Here is a 19,522-nt window from a genome sequence, read left to right on the forward strand (position 1 = left end):
TATTCTCACAAGTCTTTCATAGAAATTAGGATTATAGACAGCTCCGAAATCACTGAGCTCCACTTCTTGTTAAATCCTTCTCGATCACTGTGACTCACTGTGCCTCGGCCTCTTATCAGTCCTTCTGGGGATGGGGCATCTGCTGTATTCTAAGGAAGCCTGTCTGACCACTAGAAAACCAGGCCGGAAGCTTCCCCCTATAACTCTCACCCTCTGATGCCAGTATTACCCCCCTGGAACAATACAGGATACGTTTACTTTCTTCTTCAAATGTTCGAAGGTGGAGAAAGCATCTTTCCATCTCATTTTCTTCACATTTGTCTCGAACACGGTTAAGCATAAATGCTGTCCACCCCCACATATGCCCAAGATGGGTCAGGAGCACACATGCATGATCTCCAATCCTTACAACAACCCAGTAAGGTAAGTGGGTAGATACGTCTTATCCCCAATGAGACCATCCAGACTTAGTTAAGTACCTTGTCGTCCAAGGTCATAAGACTGGGGAGGGTACATGTATGCTGAATAGAAACCTTTTCAGACCCTTACTATTTCTATTATGTGGCACGGTGCACAGGCCCCCTCAGCATCCCTTTTGCATTTCAGTTTGTTAATGTAACCCCTTTAAATGCTCCACGAAGACTGCGTAGCTATGGAAAACTTTCCAAAACAGAGTCAGACCAAGCGAGTTTATTTTAAGTGTGGCAAAATAGAACTAACATAAAATTACCATATTACTTCTTTTTTTTTTTTCTTCTTTTCTGAGATGGAGCCTCACTCTGTCACCCAGGCTGGAGTGCAGTGGTGCAATCTCGGCTCACTGCAACCTCCACCTCCCAGGTTCAAACAATTCTCCAGCCTCAGCCTCCCAAGTAGCTGGGATTACAGGTGTGCACCACCACACCCGGCTAACTTTTGTATTTTTAGTAGAAACGGGGTTTCACCATGTTGGCCAGGCTGGTCTCGAACTCCTGACCTCACGTAATCCACCTGCCTCGGCCTCCCAGTGCTGGGATTACAGGCATGAGCCACTGCGCCTGGCCCATCTTACCTGTTTCTAAGTGCACAATTCAGTAGTGTTAAGCACATTCTCTTTGCTGTGCAACCAACCTCCAGAATGCTTTTGTCTTGCAAAAAGAACCTGAAACTCTGTACCCTTTAACCAGCGACTCCCCATCCCCTCTATCCCCAGACCCTGGCAACCATCATTCTACTTTCTGTCTCTATACCTTTGACAAGTCTAGGAAGTTTTTTATTTTTTTAAATAGTCTTGATGTTTACTGAGCTAACAAAGAGTACCATCTGGAATGGTCACCCTCTCTGAGCAAGCAGGGAGCCCTGGAAACTTGCACATCAAGCAGTAGTGAAAGTGCAAACTTGCACATGAATAGCCAGGCCAAGAAACCCTGAGATCCACCGGGAAGGAGATGTCCCAGCCAGACTGTTGTCATAGCTTAATGAATGGATTGGCCAAGATAGTTCAAATAGGATAGTTTGTATCACAAGGAACAAAACCTAACCCTTCTCTCAGTTAAAATAGCTCACATTCACTGAGCACTTACCGTATTCCAGGCACTCTAAGAAGAGCTTGACAGGTCTCATGTCACCTGACCTTCCTGCTAGCCACATGAAGTTAAGTACTATTGTTCCCGTTTTCTAGCTAATGAAATTGAGGCTTTGTGAATGCTGTGGTTTGAATGTCCCCTTCAAAACTCATGGTGAAGCTTGGTCCCCATGGTGGCAGTGTTGGGAAGTAGAGCCTTTAAGACGTGATTGAATCATGAGGACTCTGCCCTCATGACTGGATTAATCCATTCACAGATTAATGGATTAATCTGCATCATGGGAGGGGAACTAGTGGCTTTATAAGAAGAGGAACAGAGACCTGAGCTAGCATGCTCAGCTGCTCACCATGCTCCACCTCAGGACTCTACAGAGAGGCCCCACCAGCAAGAAAGCCCTCACCAAGGGTGGGCCCTCAACTTTGGATTTTTCAGCCTTCAAAACTGAAAGAAACAAATCCCTTTTCTTTTTAAATTACCCAGTTTCAGATACTCTATGATAAGCAGCAGAAAATGAACTAAGACAGTGAGCTTAACTAATTTGCTCTCTTAATCACTACATATCCTCCTCCTGTGGGTTCCAGTGCCATCCCCATACCATGCCAGTATGGGGGAAAATCCAGACACACTGTAATGTGAAGAGATACCTGCTTGAAAAAGCTGCTAACGCTCAGAGTGGAGGTTTTGAAGTTGGATCCAACCCCATTTTCCTCCAAGGAGAGGGCTCTTTCAGAAAGCCTTCTAGATTGGGCCAGTGTCCTCCGTTCACCCACTGAGCTTCTCCCTTTAAGAAAAACAATCGTCACTCCAAAGTATGCCTTTCTGTTCAAACACACAGCAGTTATTAACTTCACAATATGTATGATTAAAGTCACTCATCAGGAACACTGAATATGGCCATCCTTGTTTTGAATGAAAATGTCCTTCCACTGGCCCCTACCTTTCTTAGTCCTCCTGTTGGTGTCCTTAATCCTCCTCCGACCAGAGGAGAGAGGCCAGGAGCAGCCATGGGCCCCTCCCACATGGAAATTAGGGTAGACCAAATGCCACCCAGCAAGAGTCCAGAGCTATAGCCAGAACAGGGTCTCCTGATAAGCTTTATTTAGTCAGCACAGTGTTTGCTTTTCTTTTATTTCTATATTTGCATTCCACTGGGAGAGGCATGTACTCAAATGCCCCTGAAGGCATTTGGGATTGTGACCCAAACATGCTGGGGTCAGCCTGTGTACACTCTGAATCCCAGCATTCCTCTGCTCTCATTATGTGGACCAGGCAGCAAGACTGAGTTTCTGCCTTGGGTGATCTGCCCAATGGGAATCAGAACCCCCAAATCACACTCAGACTTGGGCTGGGACCCTGATAGTTTGCCCAGTTGTTTCTTATCCCCTTTTGGGATCTGGGTGGAGATCTTGTTGCTTTTATATTGCAAAAACTCATGGGTTCTCTTGTAAATAATCAAATTGCTTAGAACTAGAGCAGTTCCAACCCGTCTTTGAGTATCTTCTTATCCTTAATTCTTACCATGATGTTGAATTAGAATTTCTTGCTACCTCTACCCACCTAAACTTGCCATTCTGCCTCAGTATAATACATGACCTCTTTGCATCTTCTGGTTGCTCCTTAAGAATCAGTCTCTGTTGTCAGGTTATCCTTGACCTAGAGATGACTGAGGCCTCAGCATGCCCTATCCTGAATTACCTAGCTTGTGTGCCCTCTAAGCTCTATACATAACTCTTATCAATAAGTTACTTGGGTCTACACAGACGGCATTAAAGAAAGCTGTGGCAGGAAGATCAGGATGTGGTAAAGTGAGGTTTGTTATTGACGAACCAGAAATAACCCAGGAGTTCTGACTGGTGATTATGTACCAGTAACTCCAAAATAGCAGCAGCAATCACAAAATGCCCTTTCCTCCACTTCCCTGACCAAGGTAGTATTTCAGAAGTGGCTTAAGCCTTAGCTTAAGGAATGCATGAAAAAATGTGAACATGGACTTCTATATTTGGTGGATACAAAAGCATTTAGGGAAAGAGAAACCCCACCACAGGTGATATGGGCGGGTCTACTTGAAACTTTGCAACCCTTTTGAAAATTTCTAGACCAAGCAGTGTAGGAATGAATGATTCAGATCAAGGGTGAGATGATGAAAAAGAAATATGCTAAATAAACTAAAACAGTAAATATTCTTTGGATGCCCATTTTTTCATTGCACTTGGCAAAGTAAACTTTAACGAACTGGAAATTTTGCTGGGAAACTTGAGTTTTTCTCTTTTTTCTTTTTTTTTTGAGACAGAGTCATGCTCTGTTGCCCAGGCTGGAGTGCAGAGGCCTGATCTCGGCTCACTGTAACCTCGCCTGCCTGGTTCAAGCGATTCTCCTGCCCCTGCCTCCCGAGTAGCTGGGATTACAGACGTGTACCACCACACCCAGCAAATTTTTTGTATTTTTAGTAGAGACAGGGTTTTACCATGTTGGCCAGGCTGGTCTCGAACTCCTGGCTCCAAGTGATCCGCCTACCTCGGCCTCCCAAAGTGGTGGGATTACAAGCGTGAGCCACCGCGCCCTGTTGAGTTTTGCTTTTTGAAGCCTTTGTAACAGAGGCTTTTTTTTTTAGGTTTAGGAGTCGACCGTGGTGTCTCTGCTTAACACACTACAGATGGTTACTACATTTTCTTGTTTAAGTTTTACTTTTGAGAGGGGGTGGCTAGCAAAAATCAGCTTTTTAAAGTGTCATATCATCTAGAAAATCTTACTATAAGAGTATACTTAATCTTCACCAATGTTCATGATAATTTCTTTTGGAGATCGCTGTCCAAATATACGTAATCCAGTCATAATAGTGTTTCACTCTATTTATCTCCTTCTTCCTACCCACTTCCCACACCTCACTGTGCCCCCAGTCCCCACTAGTAAGCTGTGGACCTGGGCAGCGCACACTGGGGAGCCCTCCCTTTCCCACTGCAGGTGAAAATCTTACCAACCACAGAGTCCACATCAGTTACCTCCCTCTCAAGGGTGGAGACATTGAAGAAGCTTGATAAGCTTATGGGTGCCCAGGCAAAGGGCATCCGGTATTTCCCCAAACGCTGGCAGAAGGATTCAGCTTGGAGTTTTAGTTTTTCAATCTTTTCTTTACTCTGGAGGAAAATGGAAAGAAACAAGCTGAAACGAGCATCAGCACCAAGTCAACTGCCTCTGACCTGAATATGACAGCCATCTCCAAAATCCAAACCCTACTGATTACAAAGAGTAAAAACATATCTTCCCACTAAAAAATAAAAACAGTGAATAGGCAGAAAAATGATGCACTTGGGCCAGAAGTCTAGCTGATAAGGAAATAAAGATTAAAAAACGAGGAGTTTACAAAAAGGCTACATTTAATTAGTAAAATACATTTTTAGCTAACGAAAACAAAAAGAGACTCATTACATCAGATTATCAATTCTTTTGGTGGCTAGCTATGTGACTTGGATTTGCACAAAAGAATCTTGAAATCAAGTTTAGTATATCATCTACCAAGCTCCCAGGTGAACCTGTTTCTCCAAAAGTCACCTTGGAAAACTCCAAAAACTTCTAAAAAGTTTCCTAACAACTCCTTAGGAAGTTTACAGTACTTCCAAGGTGTTCTTTCTGAGTTCAGAATAAAAGACAGATTAAAAAAAAAAAATGCCTTGAGTTCAATAAATCTTACTTGACATTTATGACTCTGTAGAGTACAATACTAATAAGGTAAGTCTTATTCCAGAACGGCTATTTTTTTTTTTTTGAGACAGAGTCTCACTCTGTCACCCAGGCTGGAGTGCAGTGGCGCGATCTCGGCTCACTGCAACCTCCGCCTCCCAGGTTCAAGCTACTCTCCTGCCTCAGCCTCCTGAGAAACTGGGAATACAGGCACGTGCCACCATGCCCGGCTAATTTTTTGTATTTTTAGCAGAGACAGGGTTTCACCGTGTTAGCCAGGAAGGTCTCAATCTTCTGACCTCGTGATCTGCCCGCCTTGGCCTCCCAAAGTGCTAGGATTACAGGTGTGAGCCACCAGGCCCGGCCAAGGCCATGTTTTAAAAATCACACTGGGAATCTTTGCAAACTGCTGCTGAGAAAAGATATCCTTTTCATAGGCTAAACACCTATGCTGTGCTAATGAATATATAATGCATGGTAGTGGCGGCCAATTCCCAGTTATTTGCATACCTGAAAGGGCAGTGGCCCATGCTGTTGAGGAAGGCCAGGAGAGCTCTGGCACTGTTTAGTTTTGGGATCTCCACGGACCTCCCAACCAGCTGAGTCAGAGCCTCAGAATGAAGACAACAGGGGGTGGCCTTGCCCCAATCAAGTTATGCAGTCAGACCTTGCTGTATGTCAACATTAGAAAATTCAAGGATTTATTTCTCTAAAAAATCATCATCAGGCTGGGCATGGTGACTCATGCCTGTAATCCCAACACTTTGGGAGGCTGAGGCAGGAGAATCACTTGAGGCCAGAAGTATGAGACCAGCCTGGGCAACACAGTGAGACCCCATCTCTAAAAAAAAATAAAAAACTAGCCAAGCATGGTGGCATGTGCCTGTAGTACCAGCTGCTCAAGAGGCTGAAGGGGAGGATCATTCGAGCCCAGGAGTTCAAGGTTGTAGGGAGCCGTGATTGCACTCCAGCACTCCAGCCTGGGAGATAAAGTAAGACACTGCCTCAAAAAAAAAAAAAAAAAAAGTCATCATCAGTGACCAGTTTTCTTTTCCTCATTTATTTAATTAAAATGTAGTAGCGTCTTATATAGGGACACATTAGGGACTAAAGCCCATTAACTATTTGTGTAACACTTCTGAAAATACCTGCTTCTTCTAAGATGTCTCCATTTAACAATACTCAAATTACCATACCTTTCCACCATCACTTTCTTTGATAACCGTGTAGGGCTCTGCACAGTCTCCAATCTCTCCCTGCTGCAGGACTTTTTCAATCTACCAATAAAAAGAATATTAAAGTAAGGCACATAAATTACATCCATAAAAAGGAATCTATGCAACCATCAAAATTACATTTTATGACAATATTTGATGACATAGGAAGCTATCTGTGATACATATTTTTTGATTAAAAAGTTTATATAAAGAATAGCATACAATTTTATTTAACAAATCATAAAGGCATATTAAAAGGGTGACAGTAGATACTCAGCAAATGCAGCAAGTGTTAATAGTAGTTATCTTTCTATGGTGGGATTATGTGTGATTTTTATTTTCTTCCCATTGCTTATGTGTATTTTCTATTTTAAACAATAAACATGTATTATGTATATAATAAAAACAGCAATAAAAGTTATTTTATAAAACAAAACCCAGGAGACATATGCAGGAAGTGGAAAACTCATTTTCTTTATTATTTTGCTTACAATGTAAAAAAGAGATATGGTCTCTGTGAAAGTTGGGTTCGGGACTAAAACCTTCCACAAAATGAACGACTGAACCGAATAAATTATCTGTAATTGTCTCCCTTGTAATTCCTATTAGGGCTAATTTTCTGGATTTAACAGACTTGGAAAGAAACTCAAAAGCATTGGGGTGTGCAGCTTCTTGCTTTGCTAACTGGCTGTTGATAGGAATGAATGCTGGTAATAAGAATGAACGAAGTGTCTTCTGTCTTGCTTCAGGTAAAGTGACTGGCTGGCCAGTTGTCATAAATTTGGGCACCATATTTAAAAGAAAGACAAGGAGAAATTTGAAATTTCCTAACTCTCTGCTCAAAAAAAATTTAACTTAGATGTTGAAGAGTAAAACCAGTGGATTTAGTCCCATCAGTTGACATGATCCTTGAAGAAAGAATTTGGGTCAACATAGTCCAAAAGGGACACATACTTAATAGGTGCTGTGAGTTAGGCACAAAGTATTTAACAATACCCATGATACAGGGGCATTTATGGGGTTTCAAAGGAAGCAGCATGAGGCTACTCAATGAATATCTGCTTCAGGGAGGACTCCAAGCAGGAAGTCTCTCTTCTCATCAAAGAAGTTCTAAACCCCCTCCCACTGCCACAGCATGAAGAGGAGGCGAATCCCACTGAGAGATGCACCACACTGAAAACATAAGCACATAACACTTGAGCTAGAAACTGACCAGTATTCCTGCTAATCAGCAATCGTTTACTTATTGTTGAGTACCTTCTATATGGTAGCAGCTGGGAGATAAGGTGGCGATAAACACTGCCCCTATTCTCCTGAAGCTCATAGTCAGGAGCTTGTAGAACAAATTGGAAGGAAGCTAATTTTTCCATGAAGTGAATGGATTAAAAATGTGGTCTTTAGAATAAATTCTGAACAGAGATGAAGAACTTCTTAATTAGGACCCTGAAGCAAGGAAGCGGAATGCCACAGCTTCATGCACTAGTAGTGTGTATCATGGAACATACAGGAAGCAAGAGAAGTCAGATTTGACCAGACCAGCAGATACTATGCCCTGGCTGCAGCGGGCAAGGAGAACTCCAGGTACTTCATAAGAAGGAGCTGCAGGCCGACATGAGAACCTATTGTTTGTTCCTTCATGATTTATGCAAAAGTGTGTAATGAAATGCATGACTCCTCATAACCATGGAAAGTAGGGCAAATAAGCCTATCAGATTAACCTAAAACTTTTCTTAAGGGAAGAGACTACTTTCTGCTCTATTCAGAAGGGGTAGGATTAACACTTGGCATACCTATTTTTTTCATATTTCATGGCCATTTATTGTTTACCTAATTATGGTATGTCAGGTACAGGGTAGGTGTTTTTACATACATTATTTCAATTTTCTTCAAAACCACTCAGGCACAGGGATCATTGTCCAATTAGACTGAGAGACTAAACTTGCTACCATACACAGCAAATGTAGCAAAATAGGAATCTGAACCCATTTCTTTGAATGCCAAGTTGTTTTTTTAACTGGATTGTAAACTCTTTAAGATGGGAAATTTAACATCTGCAAGACTTCTAAAGTGCTAGGCTCTCTGCTTTGTGTTTTCTCAAACTATGTGGCTCTCACATAAGGATAGGCCCATCGCGACTTATGAAATATTTAAATTGGGCACGGCATACCTATTTTTAAACAATTTTTGAAAAGTTTCCAATTCACTCCCATTTTCACTCTTCTTTCCTTGATTGTAAAACAAATTCTTTTTAAAAAAAAATTTCACAAAATCTTGAATTAAACTTTTAAGCGGAAACAATCCCTTAAAGCCGTATTATATGCAACATCTGAACTAGATGACGCTACCTAAAATACAGTAAAGACCCTGATGTTCAGCCTGGGAACATAAACAAAAAAGAAAGAAGCCCCTCTTACCAAATAATGTCTGCCTGGATGTGCTAAATAGTTTAACACCATTTACTATATATTTAAAGGGAAAGAAGCAACAATGATGGCATTACGATAAAGAAAAGCAAACAGAAAGCCAAGCAGGGGCTGCCTTGCTGAGTAGATTTCAATTTCTTAAATCTATCCAAACACTTTAGTATGTTTGTTATGCCAAATGAACACATTTATACATTTGAAAATTTTGGAACATATTCAGTAAGTGATAGGAACCAATGGGTAACCACTGTTACTTGGCAGAATATGACGGATTAATCAAGAGAAAGTCATCCACTGGGAAGTAGAGTTTGAGATAAAATTTGGCTCTATAGAACTAGTGTTGGCTTCTTCAGTTTCCTAGGCTGACAGAGAATTGTGAACTTACCTACAGGGCTACCATAGTGGGCTTTAATTTTCCTGTATGTCTAAGTAATATTGCAACGAAAAGGAGACACATTAAAGTTTGACAACAACAGAAGTGTCTTTTCAGCAATATAATTTTAACTATACTTTCTATAAGCTTAAATAAGTTCCCCTCAAGCTACAGTAACCTCTCATAATCTTTGTTATATGGTGTTAAAGAAGCTAGAGTGAAAAGACATTTGCCATCTGTTAAGTGACCTCAAAGCTACCTGAATTATTTGGAATCCATGAGATCATGGGGCGATCACTGAGACTACAGACATAAAACACTGTACTAACTAGATAATGTTCCAAACCTAAGAGGCTGGGGGCACATGAAATCAGACACCTGAATTTGTTGTTTTGTTTTTACAATGATTTTATGGCCGGGCACAGTGGCTCACACCTGTAATCCCAACACTTTGGGAACCAAATACGGGTGAATCACCTGAGATCAGGAGTTTGAGATCAGCCTGGCCAACATGGTGAAACCCTGTCCCTACTAAAAATACAAAAATTAGCCTGGTTTGGGGTGGTGGGCTCCTATAATCCCAGCTACTCGGGAGGCCGAGGCAGGAGAATCGTTTGAACCCGGGAGGTGGAGGTTGCAGTGAGCCGACATGGTGACACTGCACTCCAGCCTGGGTGACAAGAGCGAAACTCCGCTCAAAAAAAACAAAAAAAAGAATCAATAAGACCAATTATCTGGCCTAAGGTAGGTAAAATACCTGATGTTTGTTAATTTCTAACCAGCCATTTTGGTGTACAGAGAAAGGATCTGGTTTTCTTACAACAGCAAAGAGTATAGCCTAGAATGAAAGGCTCTTCTACTTATAATTGCCCCGTAGATTTCAACTCTCATTAGAGACAGTCTGTGACATGGTAAGAAGAAAAAAAAAAAGGATGATGAAAGTTGAAAACCACAGCCCACGCTTCAGCTTGTAAGAGGCTGGACTTGGGAACACGTAACTATGCATCTCTAGAGCAACATGAACATCGTTAGGAAACTCTAGCCCAGAGATTTTGTTCCTTTCTCCACAGCAGCTTCTTTGCACCAGGTCACTGAGGGAACTCTCCTTAATTAGGAGAAGGGTGCCCAAGATGTGCCAAGCTTTATTCTGTAGCCATGACTATCCGCTGAGGTCAGTGTGATTATCTCCACTTCACAGATGAGGAAACTCAGTCTCAGAAAGACCAGGAAACTGCCAATGCCATTTAATTACTAGGTTGTAAAGCCAGGACTCAAACCTAGGTCTGTATGTCTCCAAAACCTAGTCTTTCTAGTATCTGAAACAGTTTACTCAGAAGGGAAAAGGGGTAAATTGAGAAGGAAACAAAGCGAATCTCAGAGGATATGTGGACACATTCTGAGATTTCGTGCACCCCAAACATGTGCTGGGAACAACGCAGCAATGAAAACATCAGATTGGGCAAATCAGATCGTACTGAATTACCTTGACTACCAGGTAGATGTCTGAGGACGGGAAGGTGACTGAGAAGACTGCAGATCTCGCCTGACTTGACGCGGCCACTGAAGGCGTGTGAGCTCGCAGAAATCCTTTGAACTGGTCAGAGTTCAGGTCACAGTGAAAATTTTCTGAGATCTGTAAAGGAGCAGCGAAGTGAAATATAAGTTAGACCTGTTGCATTCATGGTTTAAACATGTTAAAAAGGAGTAAAAACACCACGGAGAAATTTTGCTGAAGGAGTCAGTGTAATAATCACAGACATGGTTTAGGAAAGTGGCTGCTGGATAAATCTGACAGATGTTTTGTCACAATGTCTAGGTGTTCTGGAGCCATTTGAGAGATGTTCCTTGAAACATTTAAATGTTTATTAACCCACCGGTATTTCCTGAGTCTCAGTTACTTCACTACAGAAGAGCAGGACCTCTGCTCCCAATTAATTCACAATCAAGAATGAGGGAAGGACTGGCTGTGGTGGTTCACACTCGTAATCCCAGCACTTTGGGAGGCCAAGGCGGGCACATTGCTCGAGCTCACGAGTTTGAAACCAGCCTGGCCAATATGGTGAAACCCTGCCTCTGCAAAAAATACAAAAACTAGCCAGCACGGTGGCATGTGCCTGTGGTTCCAGCAACTTGGGAGGATGGATCACTTGAACCCGGGAGGCAGAGGGTGCAGTAAGCCAAGGTCGCCCCGCTGCATGCCAGCCTGGGCAACAGAGTGAGACCCTGACTCAAAAAAAAAAAAAAAAGGTGAGGGAAAAGGTAAACATGTAACTAACTACAGTAAAAGCAAAATACAAGTCACCACAAGCATACAAAGAAGCACTGTGGAAGTTCCAGAGTGACAGGCCATTTGCTGTTGGGTGACAAGGACAACTTCTCATGGAAGCAGCACTGCAGATGGATGGGCCTTAGAAGATTCTGATAGGCAGGGGTGGAAGGTGATGATGTACCAGGGAGAGATTAGAGTATGAATAAATATCTCAGAGGCTTGAACGGCTGGGGGAAGCTTAGTCAGTGGTCTAGCTTGACTCTGCATAGACTATGGATGGAAAGAAGGTAGAGGAATGCCATCAGGAAGAAAGCCTGGTTGTAGGGAATGAATCTTAGTGAAGATTCTGAGCAAGAGCATGATGTGAACAGTGCTCCTGGCTCTCTTAGTGTCGTATTACTTAAGAGCCACTGTATGGTTGGGTTCTCTCCTTCATCACCAAGAGAGTTTTAGTGGTGAGTGGCTGCCCAGGCAGAGACTACATTTACCAGCCTCCTTTGCAATGAGGGGTGATCATGTGACTGAATTCTCTCCAGTGAATTGTTAGCAGAAGCAATGTGTCAAACTTCCAGGCCGCCTCCATCCTTCTCTTCTCTTCTTCAGGGGCAGCAATGGCAGTGACAAGAGTAATTTGGGGAGAGCACATACTGGAGATGGAGGAGCCACTGCCAGCCTGTATTTCTGAGTGGCTGCGTGGAACAGACGGGTCCCTCCTCCCACCCTGGATGGTTAAAGAAACAAAGATAGCAACTTCTTGCTTATAGGCCAGCGGTTTTCAAAATGTGGTCCCCTGACCGGTAGCTTCAGCATCAGCAGGGGACTGTTAGAAATGCAAATTCTCAGGCCCCACCTGGACTTGCTCAATCAGAAACTCTGTGGGTGAGGTCCAGCAATCTGTGTTTTCACAAGTCCTCCAGGAGAGCGTGATGCACGCTCAAGCTTGAGAACTACTGCTTTAAACCACTGAGACTGGGGTTCTGCTTGTTTTAGCAGTTAACCTATCCTACAAATCTCAGTGATTATTAATATTTACGCAGGAGATGCTTGTTTCCTTAAATACAGAAGGATTATGGGTAAAGAAGGGCAGAGGTGTCCATCCTACTCTGGATTTGCTATTGCTGTCCTCTTCTAGGAGTCACAAAATGACTAAACATTAAAAACACACGAGAGGTCTTGGTCACTGTTTTCATTAAAAGCACATTACAGTTGGTAAGGTCTGAACTCCGTGACAAACTGAGACCTCCACCATGTAAGATGCCCTTCAGTCATGAGCCTATTTCACAGTGCAAAGAACTCTCAAACTGAGGAAGCTTTACATGCGCATCCAAGCTTGTTAAAAATGTATTTAAATGGGTTTGTTTTATACATAAGCCCATGTGCTATTTCATTCTTTCTCCATTCCAACCAGGCCAGCACCTCCAGTAGCCTCTCCCTCTAAGATTCTTCAAAGATCATAAACTACATTCTCAGAGCACTGCTTGAAAAATTGCAAAGGCAACAGAACTGGACCCATCAAAGATCATTTGCTTTCAAATCTGATAGGTTCTTGCTGCGAAGAAGATTTAACAACATACATGCAAAGAATCATGAACAATATATCTGCCTTAGGGATGGATTTTTCTTTGCTTTCTTACCTTTTTCCTTTCTTTAACATCGTAGAGGGCAATGCTGGCAAACAGGGGCTCAATTTCAACCTCGAACCTACCATAGAAAGAAAGGAGAATCTATGTGGCTTTGAGTTAGATAATTTTGAATTTTCTGAAAACACCTAGATAGATAAACTGGTTAAAAATACGAGCAGTTTCCCGAAATATTTGGAAAACTCCAAGTATATGAGAATCGCACTGGGATATTAATAGAGAAATATAGGAGGTTTGTGAAAAATTCCTCATCATTTGAGATCATGGTGGACATTACAAAAGCATGGTGGATATTTTTGGAATATCTCACTCATTCACTCACTCACTGCAAGAGAGAGTGGGCTGAATGGACCTTTAGTGTGATTCATCTTCTTATTGTAACTACTGTGTTTTCAGAGGGTAGACTTTCTGTCTGAGGTAATGGACTTGTTCACATTTCACATTTTATTGCTAGATAGTATCTGTTTCACAATTGCAAAGATATGGAACCAACAACCAACCTAATTGCCCACCAACCAATGAGTGGATAAAGAAAATGTGGTATATATACACTATGGAATACTGCTTATCCATAAAATAGAATGAAATAATGTCTTTTGCAGGAACTTGGATGGAGCTGGGGGCTATGATTCTAAGTGAAGTAACTCAGGAATGGAAAACCAAATGCTGTATGTTAGTGGGAGCTAAGCTATGAGTACACGAAGGCAAACAGAGTGGTATAATGGACCTTGGAGACTCAGAAGCAGGAGAGTGGAGGGGGATGAGGGATAAAAAAACTACATACTGGGTACAATGTACACTACTTGGGTGACGGGTGCACTAAAATCTCAAACTTTACTACTATACAATTCATCCATGTAACCAAAAACCACTTACCCTAAAGCCATTGAAATAAACAAATTTAAAGGATAGAATCTGTATTATTCAATTCTAAGGAATGGGGCTTTTCAGATGGCAACAAAAGAAAAGTTCAATTGCTTTTCCTTAGATTTGTAGTGGGACAGTCAGAAGAAGGCTGGGTTTTGATGGGGATGAATGTCTGGCCCTTCCTAACTCCATTACTGGGGAGTTGCCGAGTTGAGGTCAGGGAGGGGCTTGAGCACAGCAGATAAACACTGAGGTGCCTGGGCCCATGAGAGCTAGAAAGATGAGCCCTCATATTGGCCCTAATTGCCAATTCCCCTCAAAACGGTGAATCCCAAAGCATAATCCTGGTGCATTATTTGCCTTTAGTATCTTGGTGGACATTACAGGTGCACATGGAACACTGGTGAAGGTCTCCAAGTTTCTCAGCTTGATGTCCCATGGCTTTGGATGTTACCTGCAGAGAGCACCAGGAAAAGGGCCCCAGTCCACCATTACCTCAGACATCATGTCAATAAAGTCAAGTTTTGTCTCCAGGTATGTGTGAGAAGATGTCCTCATCAATGGATAGCTTTGTCTCAAAAGAGGACTTTTTAGAAGAATATTTGGACAGAATATGAGCACAGACAAAAAGGGTTATTTGCTCAAATGGCGCCTTTGGAAACGAGGCAATTTGGAATCATGGCAGACTCACAGGGCACCCAGGCAGAGACCTGGACTCTGTCCCTCTTCCACCATCTGCTAATTCTGCGATCCTAATCAGGTTACTTACCTTTCTGAATTCCATTTATTTATCTGCAAAATAAGGTAAGGATGCTTGCCTTTCCATTTTCCTGGTTGTTGTGAGGATCATGTATAATGATGTGTGTGAATGTATCTTAAAAACAATGCCAAGTAGCAGCACTATTCACAATAGCCAAAAGGTGGAAGTAACCCACTTGTCCATGAACAGATACATATGTGAGGCCAAAACAAAATATGCTACATATATACAATGGAATATTATTTAGCCATAAAAGGAGGGAGATTCTGATACATACTACAATATAGATGAAACTGAGGACATTATGAGTAAAAGAAGCCAGTCACAAAAAGACAGTTACTTTATGATTCCCCTTACATGAGGCACCTAGAGTAGTAAAATTCACAGAGGCAGAAAGTACAATGGGAGTTGCCAGGGGCTGGGGAGTAGGGAGAATAAGGAGTTATTGTTTAACGGGTACAGAGTTTCAGTTTGGGAAGAGAAAAATTCCTGGAGATGGATGGTGGTGATGGTTGCAGAACAATGTGAATGTACTCACCACTGAACTGTACCTTAAAAATGGTTAAGATGGTAGATTTTGGCCAGGCGCAGTGGCTCATGCCTGTAATCCCAGCACTTTGGGAGGCCGAGGCAAGTGGATCATGAGGTCAGGAGTTCAAGACCAGCCTGGTCAACACGGTGAAACCCTGTATCTACTAAACCACAAAAACTGGCCGAGCGTGGTGGCAAGTGCCCGTAATCCCAGCTACTCGGGAGGCTGAGGCAGGAGAATCACTTGAACCTGGGAGGCAGAAGTTGCAGTGAGCCGAGATCATGCCACTGTGCTCCAGCCTGGACAATAGAGTGAGACTCTGTCTCAAAAAAAAAAAAAAAAAAAAGATGGTAGGTTTTATGTTACATACATTTTACCACCAAAAAGCCCAGTGTTGAGGATTTCTATGATTATTCTTTCTATTATTAGGTAATTGCACATTAATTGGGGGCTTTCTTTTTTTTTTTTTTTTGAGATGGAGTTTTGCTCTTGTCACCCAGGGTGCAGTGCAATGGTGCAATCTCGGCTCACTGCAACCTCCGCCACCCAGGTTCAAGCGATTCTTCTGCCTCAGCCTCCCTAGCAGCTGTGACTACAGGCATGCGCCACCACACCCAGCTAATTTTTGTATATTTAGTAGAGATGGGGTCTTACCATGTTGTCCAGGCTGGTCTCAAACTCCTGAGCTCAGGTGATTCACCTGCCTCAGCCTCCCAAAGTACTGGGATTACAGGTGTGAGCCACTACACCAGGCCAATTGGAGACTTTCCTGGGCCTAGGCTCACCAGCTGCTGCCTGGCATGCTCAATCTATATTTAATGGTTTACTCCCTACTACACAAAGGGCCTGAATATTGCTGTGATATACTTAGGTTGGTACTGAGTAGTAAGTCCTCTGTGGTTCCGAGAAAGAAAAAGAGAATTGACATTTATTAAAGACTTAAAATTGTGTTATAATAAGTGCTTTCCACACATCAGTCTCTTTACTCTACACAACTACAGCGTAATGCAGATATGATCTGCATTTAATACACCAGGACACCAAGGTTCCCAGGGAATCAGGAACTTGCCAAAGTCTGCACAGTTAGGAACTGGCACGGTCAGGTTTTGAGCCCAGCCATCTCTGATCACAGAACCTGGGCTTTTTCTAGGAGTGTTTGTTCTTTAAGTGTAGTCCCCAGAATCTGGCATTTTGAAGCAAGAGAAGTTTGCCAGCATGCAGGTTTCTTGATCCTACCTGAGACCTACTCGACCAGAATCTCTTGAGGGAGACTGTTATGCGAGGCCCTCCAAAATCTGCATTTAAAAGAAACTGCCCGGGGAAATTTTCTGCACATCAAGAAGACTCCTAAGAGCTGAGATTCCTTTTCATAAGATGGTATTAAATCTTAAAATATTTCTCCATTTAAAACACAAAACAGAAAAATACTTTGTTGTCATTCTTTTTTTTTTTTTTTCTGTTACAAACACTTGCAGAATTGGCAGGACCCTAATTCTTTCTGTATCTTTGAGGGTTTCTATATTTCTGAAAAGCAATACAGAGACAGTTACAGATGTCTACAACTTTAAACAAATTCCTCAGGGGCTAAAACATGTAGTATTATGAATAGAATCCTACATATCAACGTAAATGGGAAAACATTTGCCATTAATAGTACCCTTATATTTTTACTACTCATACTGTCACATTCTAGGCTTACCTATAAGAATTTGTTTCTTTCTTTCGTCTAGTTTACTCTAAGTAGTTACTCCGAGGGCTGTCTTTTTGGTCTATCTCTTCTCTTGCAGTTATAGGTTAGTATAGATACTATTTAAAACACATGAGCAGGCCAAGTGCACCTGGCAAATATGTCAGTTCGACTTAATTTCTGCTTTGGCAGTTGCGGGGACATCACTAGAAACTGCACTTTACGATTTTCATTAAGAGATACTCAAGTGACTCCTGTTTTTTTAATTTTAGAGACAGGGTCTCACTCTGTCACTCAGGCTGGAATACAGTGGCATGATCATAGCTCACTGCAGCCTCGAACTCCTGGCCTCAAGCGATCCTTCCACCTCAGCCTCCCCATGTAGCTAGGGCTAAACATTAACACATCTGTTAGTTTTTGGTAGAGACGGGGTCTCACTATATTGCCCAGGCCGGCCTCAAACTCCTGGCCTCAAGTGATCCTCCCACCTTGGCCTCCCAAAGTGTTGGGATTACAGGTGTGAGTCACCGCACTTGGCCTCCATTAACAGTTTTTAAAAATAACACATATCTCTCTTAGTGACCATGTTTTCCCACCTGTGAGAACAGCTGCCTCTCATTCACTGGAGACGTCTAGAAAGCTTGGCTATGAGCACCATAGAGGAGAATTTCTGCCATCTCAAATGACATGGTCGCTGCATCTAAAAGTAGCCTGATGATGCATCCTGTCGGGGCAGGTGGGTCCCTCAGACAATAGTGAAGGCTTCCTAAACAATGCAGAGGGGAAGAGCCACTTCCACTCAGTCCTCCCGCCAACCAGACAGATGAGGAAGCTCCCACTGCCAGGTTGGTTTGCAAGGGCAAGGGCTTGCTTTTCTGTGCCCATTACTTGACACTCAGCTGGTTTATGGGCTGCTCATTTCTCCGTACAAAAGGCCCTGAAGACCCTCTGGTAGAACTGGCCAGCGGGAGGAGACTATGATATCAAGACACCACCCATAGCTGTGTGAGCAGACTTGCTGGCTTGTTCTCTGAGGCAGAAGAAGTTGGCAGAGGCTATGCGTTAGAATCACAGAAGTTTGTGGTAGGTAGGAATTTTGAGACCATAAGGTCTGTCAACTTCATTTATAGGGAAGAACTCAAAATCCCAGGGAAGTTCCCAGGGGTTGAAACCCAGCCTTACATCCAGAATCCAGATGCCTTCTCACTGCAAACCAGGGGCTGCTGAAGGGACCCATGAAGTGACTTTGAGAGATGGATGACCCATCTAACAGTATATAAATAAATGTTACGCTTCTGTAGTTTTGCTTAGGTAAAATATGTACAACTTTAAAGTTTTCATCTGTGGATTTGAAGAAGAACTAATTCTTGAAAATAGCAGTCTGCAGAGACGAAGAGAGGCACGGAGGCACTCCGAGGGTACACAAGACAATCTATTGCAGTGGAAGAAGAAAATACTAGAATTTATATAGATTTATCTAGTCCATTCTTTAAAATTTCCATTATGTTTTATAATGTAGATAATATTTTAATATGAAAGTACAAAATTAATACATGTCTATAGAGGATTTTTTTTTTGCTACCATAGTATACAATTGAAACGTTTGGATGCAACTACTTTGAAGTAGATGTGGCAAATAATTGGCCCACAAGATGAAACCAGACTGTAGTTGTGTTTTAATTATATGGTGTTTATAAAGGGAATGAGAACATGTTTAGGGAGTCGGTATATTATGCACAAAAATCTGGGTTTTCAGCTTCTCTTGAAAAAATAGAAAAGACAGTTGACAAAAATGGGCCTGTTTATTTGGATGGCAAAAGTCTGTTGCTGGCAGTGAGTGCCCCCTTAACATAGGTTACTACAGTCCCCACCACTCCCTATTGCCCCCTGGCACTGAGTTTCCGTTGCATTTATCATTGTGTTTCAACAGCGGCATACTGGTAAATGTTTTACAAATAATCTCCGGGTGCTGAGGGTGGTGCAAACGTGTAGCATTGGCTGATTTCTACATCGTAAATACTTTCGCCATGGCCAATTTAAAGTTACCAATGTGACTTCACTGAACACGGGAAGAGATATGCGCTGTCAGATCTCATGAGTCAGTACAGTCGACTCCAGCACACCGCCGACTTAAGTGCTATTTTTCTTAATGTAGGTCATTTCACTCAATTACCTTACCTGCCTAACTTTAGTAGACACGTGTGTTTGCCTTCTCTATTGTAGAAGAATGACCGTCAAGAAGTTGGTAGGAAAAAAATCCAGGAATGGACTCAAACGTGCCCTTTCTACTACTCCACAGCTGCCCACTGTTGAAAGTATTTTGGGAGCTCCGCTTTGATTCAAGCTCTGATAATAAATACAACATTTGTATGTAAAAGGCAAGATAAATCTCAAAGTAGTGACAGTGTGTTTGTTGATACTTACTTCAAGGTCAGCAACTTGACCAATATTCTGTTGCCCAGGTGTTCCTTGGGACATTCTGGTACTGGACGTATTTCCACAGCATCCTCC

At 42.3% G+C, this 19,522-nt stretch overlaps 1 protein-coding gene across 25 annotated transcripts in view; it reads right to left on the reverse strand.

Annotated features, from left to right (window-relative positions):
• Positions 1-19,522, reverse strand: part of DOCK8 (dedicator of cytokinesis 8) — a 252,223-nt gene that overhangs the window by 131,411 nt on the left and 101,290 nt on the right. For 22 of the 25 annotated variants that reach the window (XR_008536987.2, XR_001720634.4, XR_010148794.1 and 19 more), the window contains 6 exons: positions 19,436-19,521; positions 13,160-13,226; positions 10,740-10,889; positions 6,440-6,520; positions 4,540-4,699; positions 2,210-2,346 (listed from right to left, as the gene is read on the reverse strand). Coding sequence is in view for 17 of the 25 variants with exons in the window: in XM_016960514.4 (XP_016816003.3) it covers positions 2,210-2,346; positions 4,540-4,699; positions 6,440-6,520; positions 10,740-10,889; positions 13,160-13,226; positions 19,436-19,521 (681 nt within the window). In the remaining 8 variants the exon portion in view is untranslated. Of the gene's footprint in view, positions 1-2,209; positions 2,347-4,539; positions 4,700-6,439; positions 6,521-10,739; positions 10,890-13,159; positions 13,227-15,343; positions 15,644-19,435; position 19,522 lie in introns of those variants that run through there. The other 3 variants (XM_063788021.1, XM_063788022.1, XM_063788024.1) reach the window with 2 other exon arrangements.

The sequence above is a fragment of the Pan troglodytes genome, chromosome 11 (genome assembly GCF_028858775.2).
Source record: "Pan troglodytes isolate AG18354 chromosome 11, NHGRI_mPanTro3-v2.0_pri, whole genome shotgun sequence".
Taxonomy (NCBI): Eukaryota; Metazoa; Chordata; class Mammalia; order Primates; family Hominidae; genus Pan; species Pan troglodytes.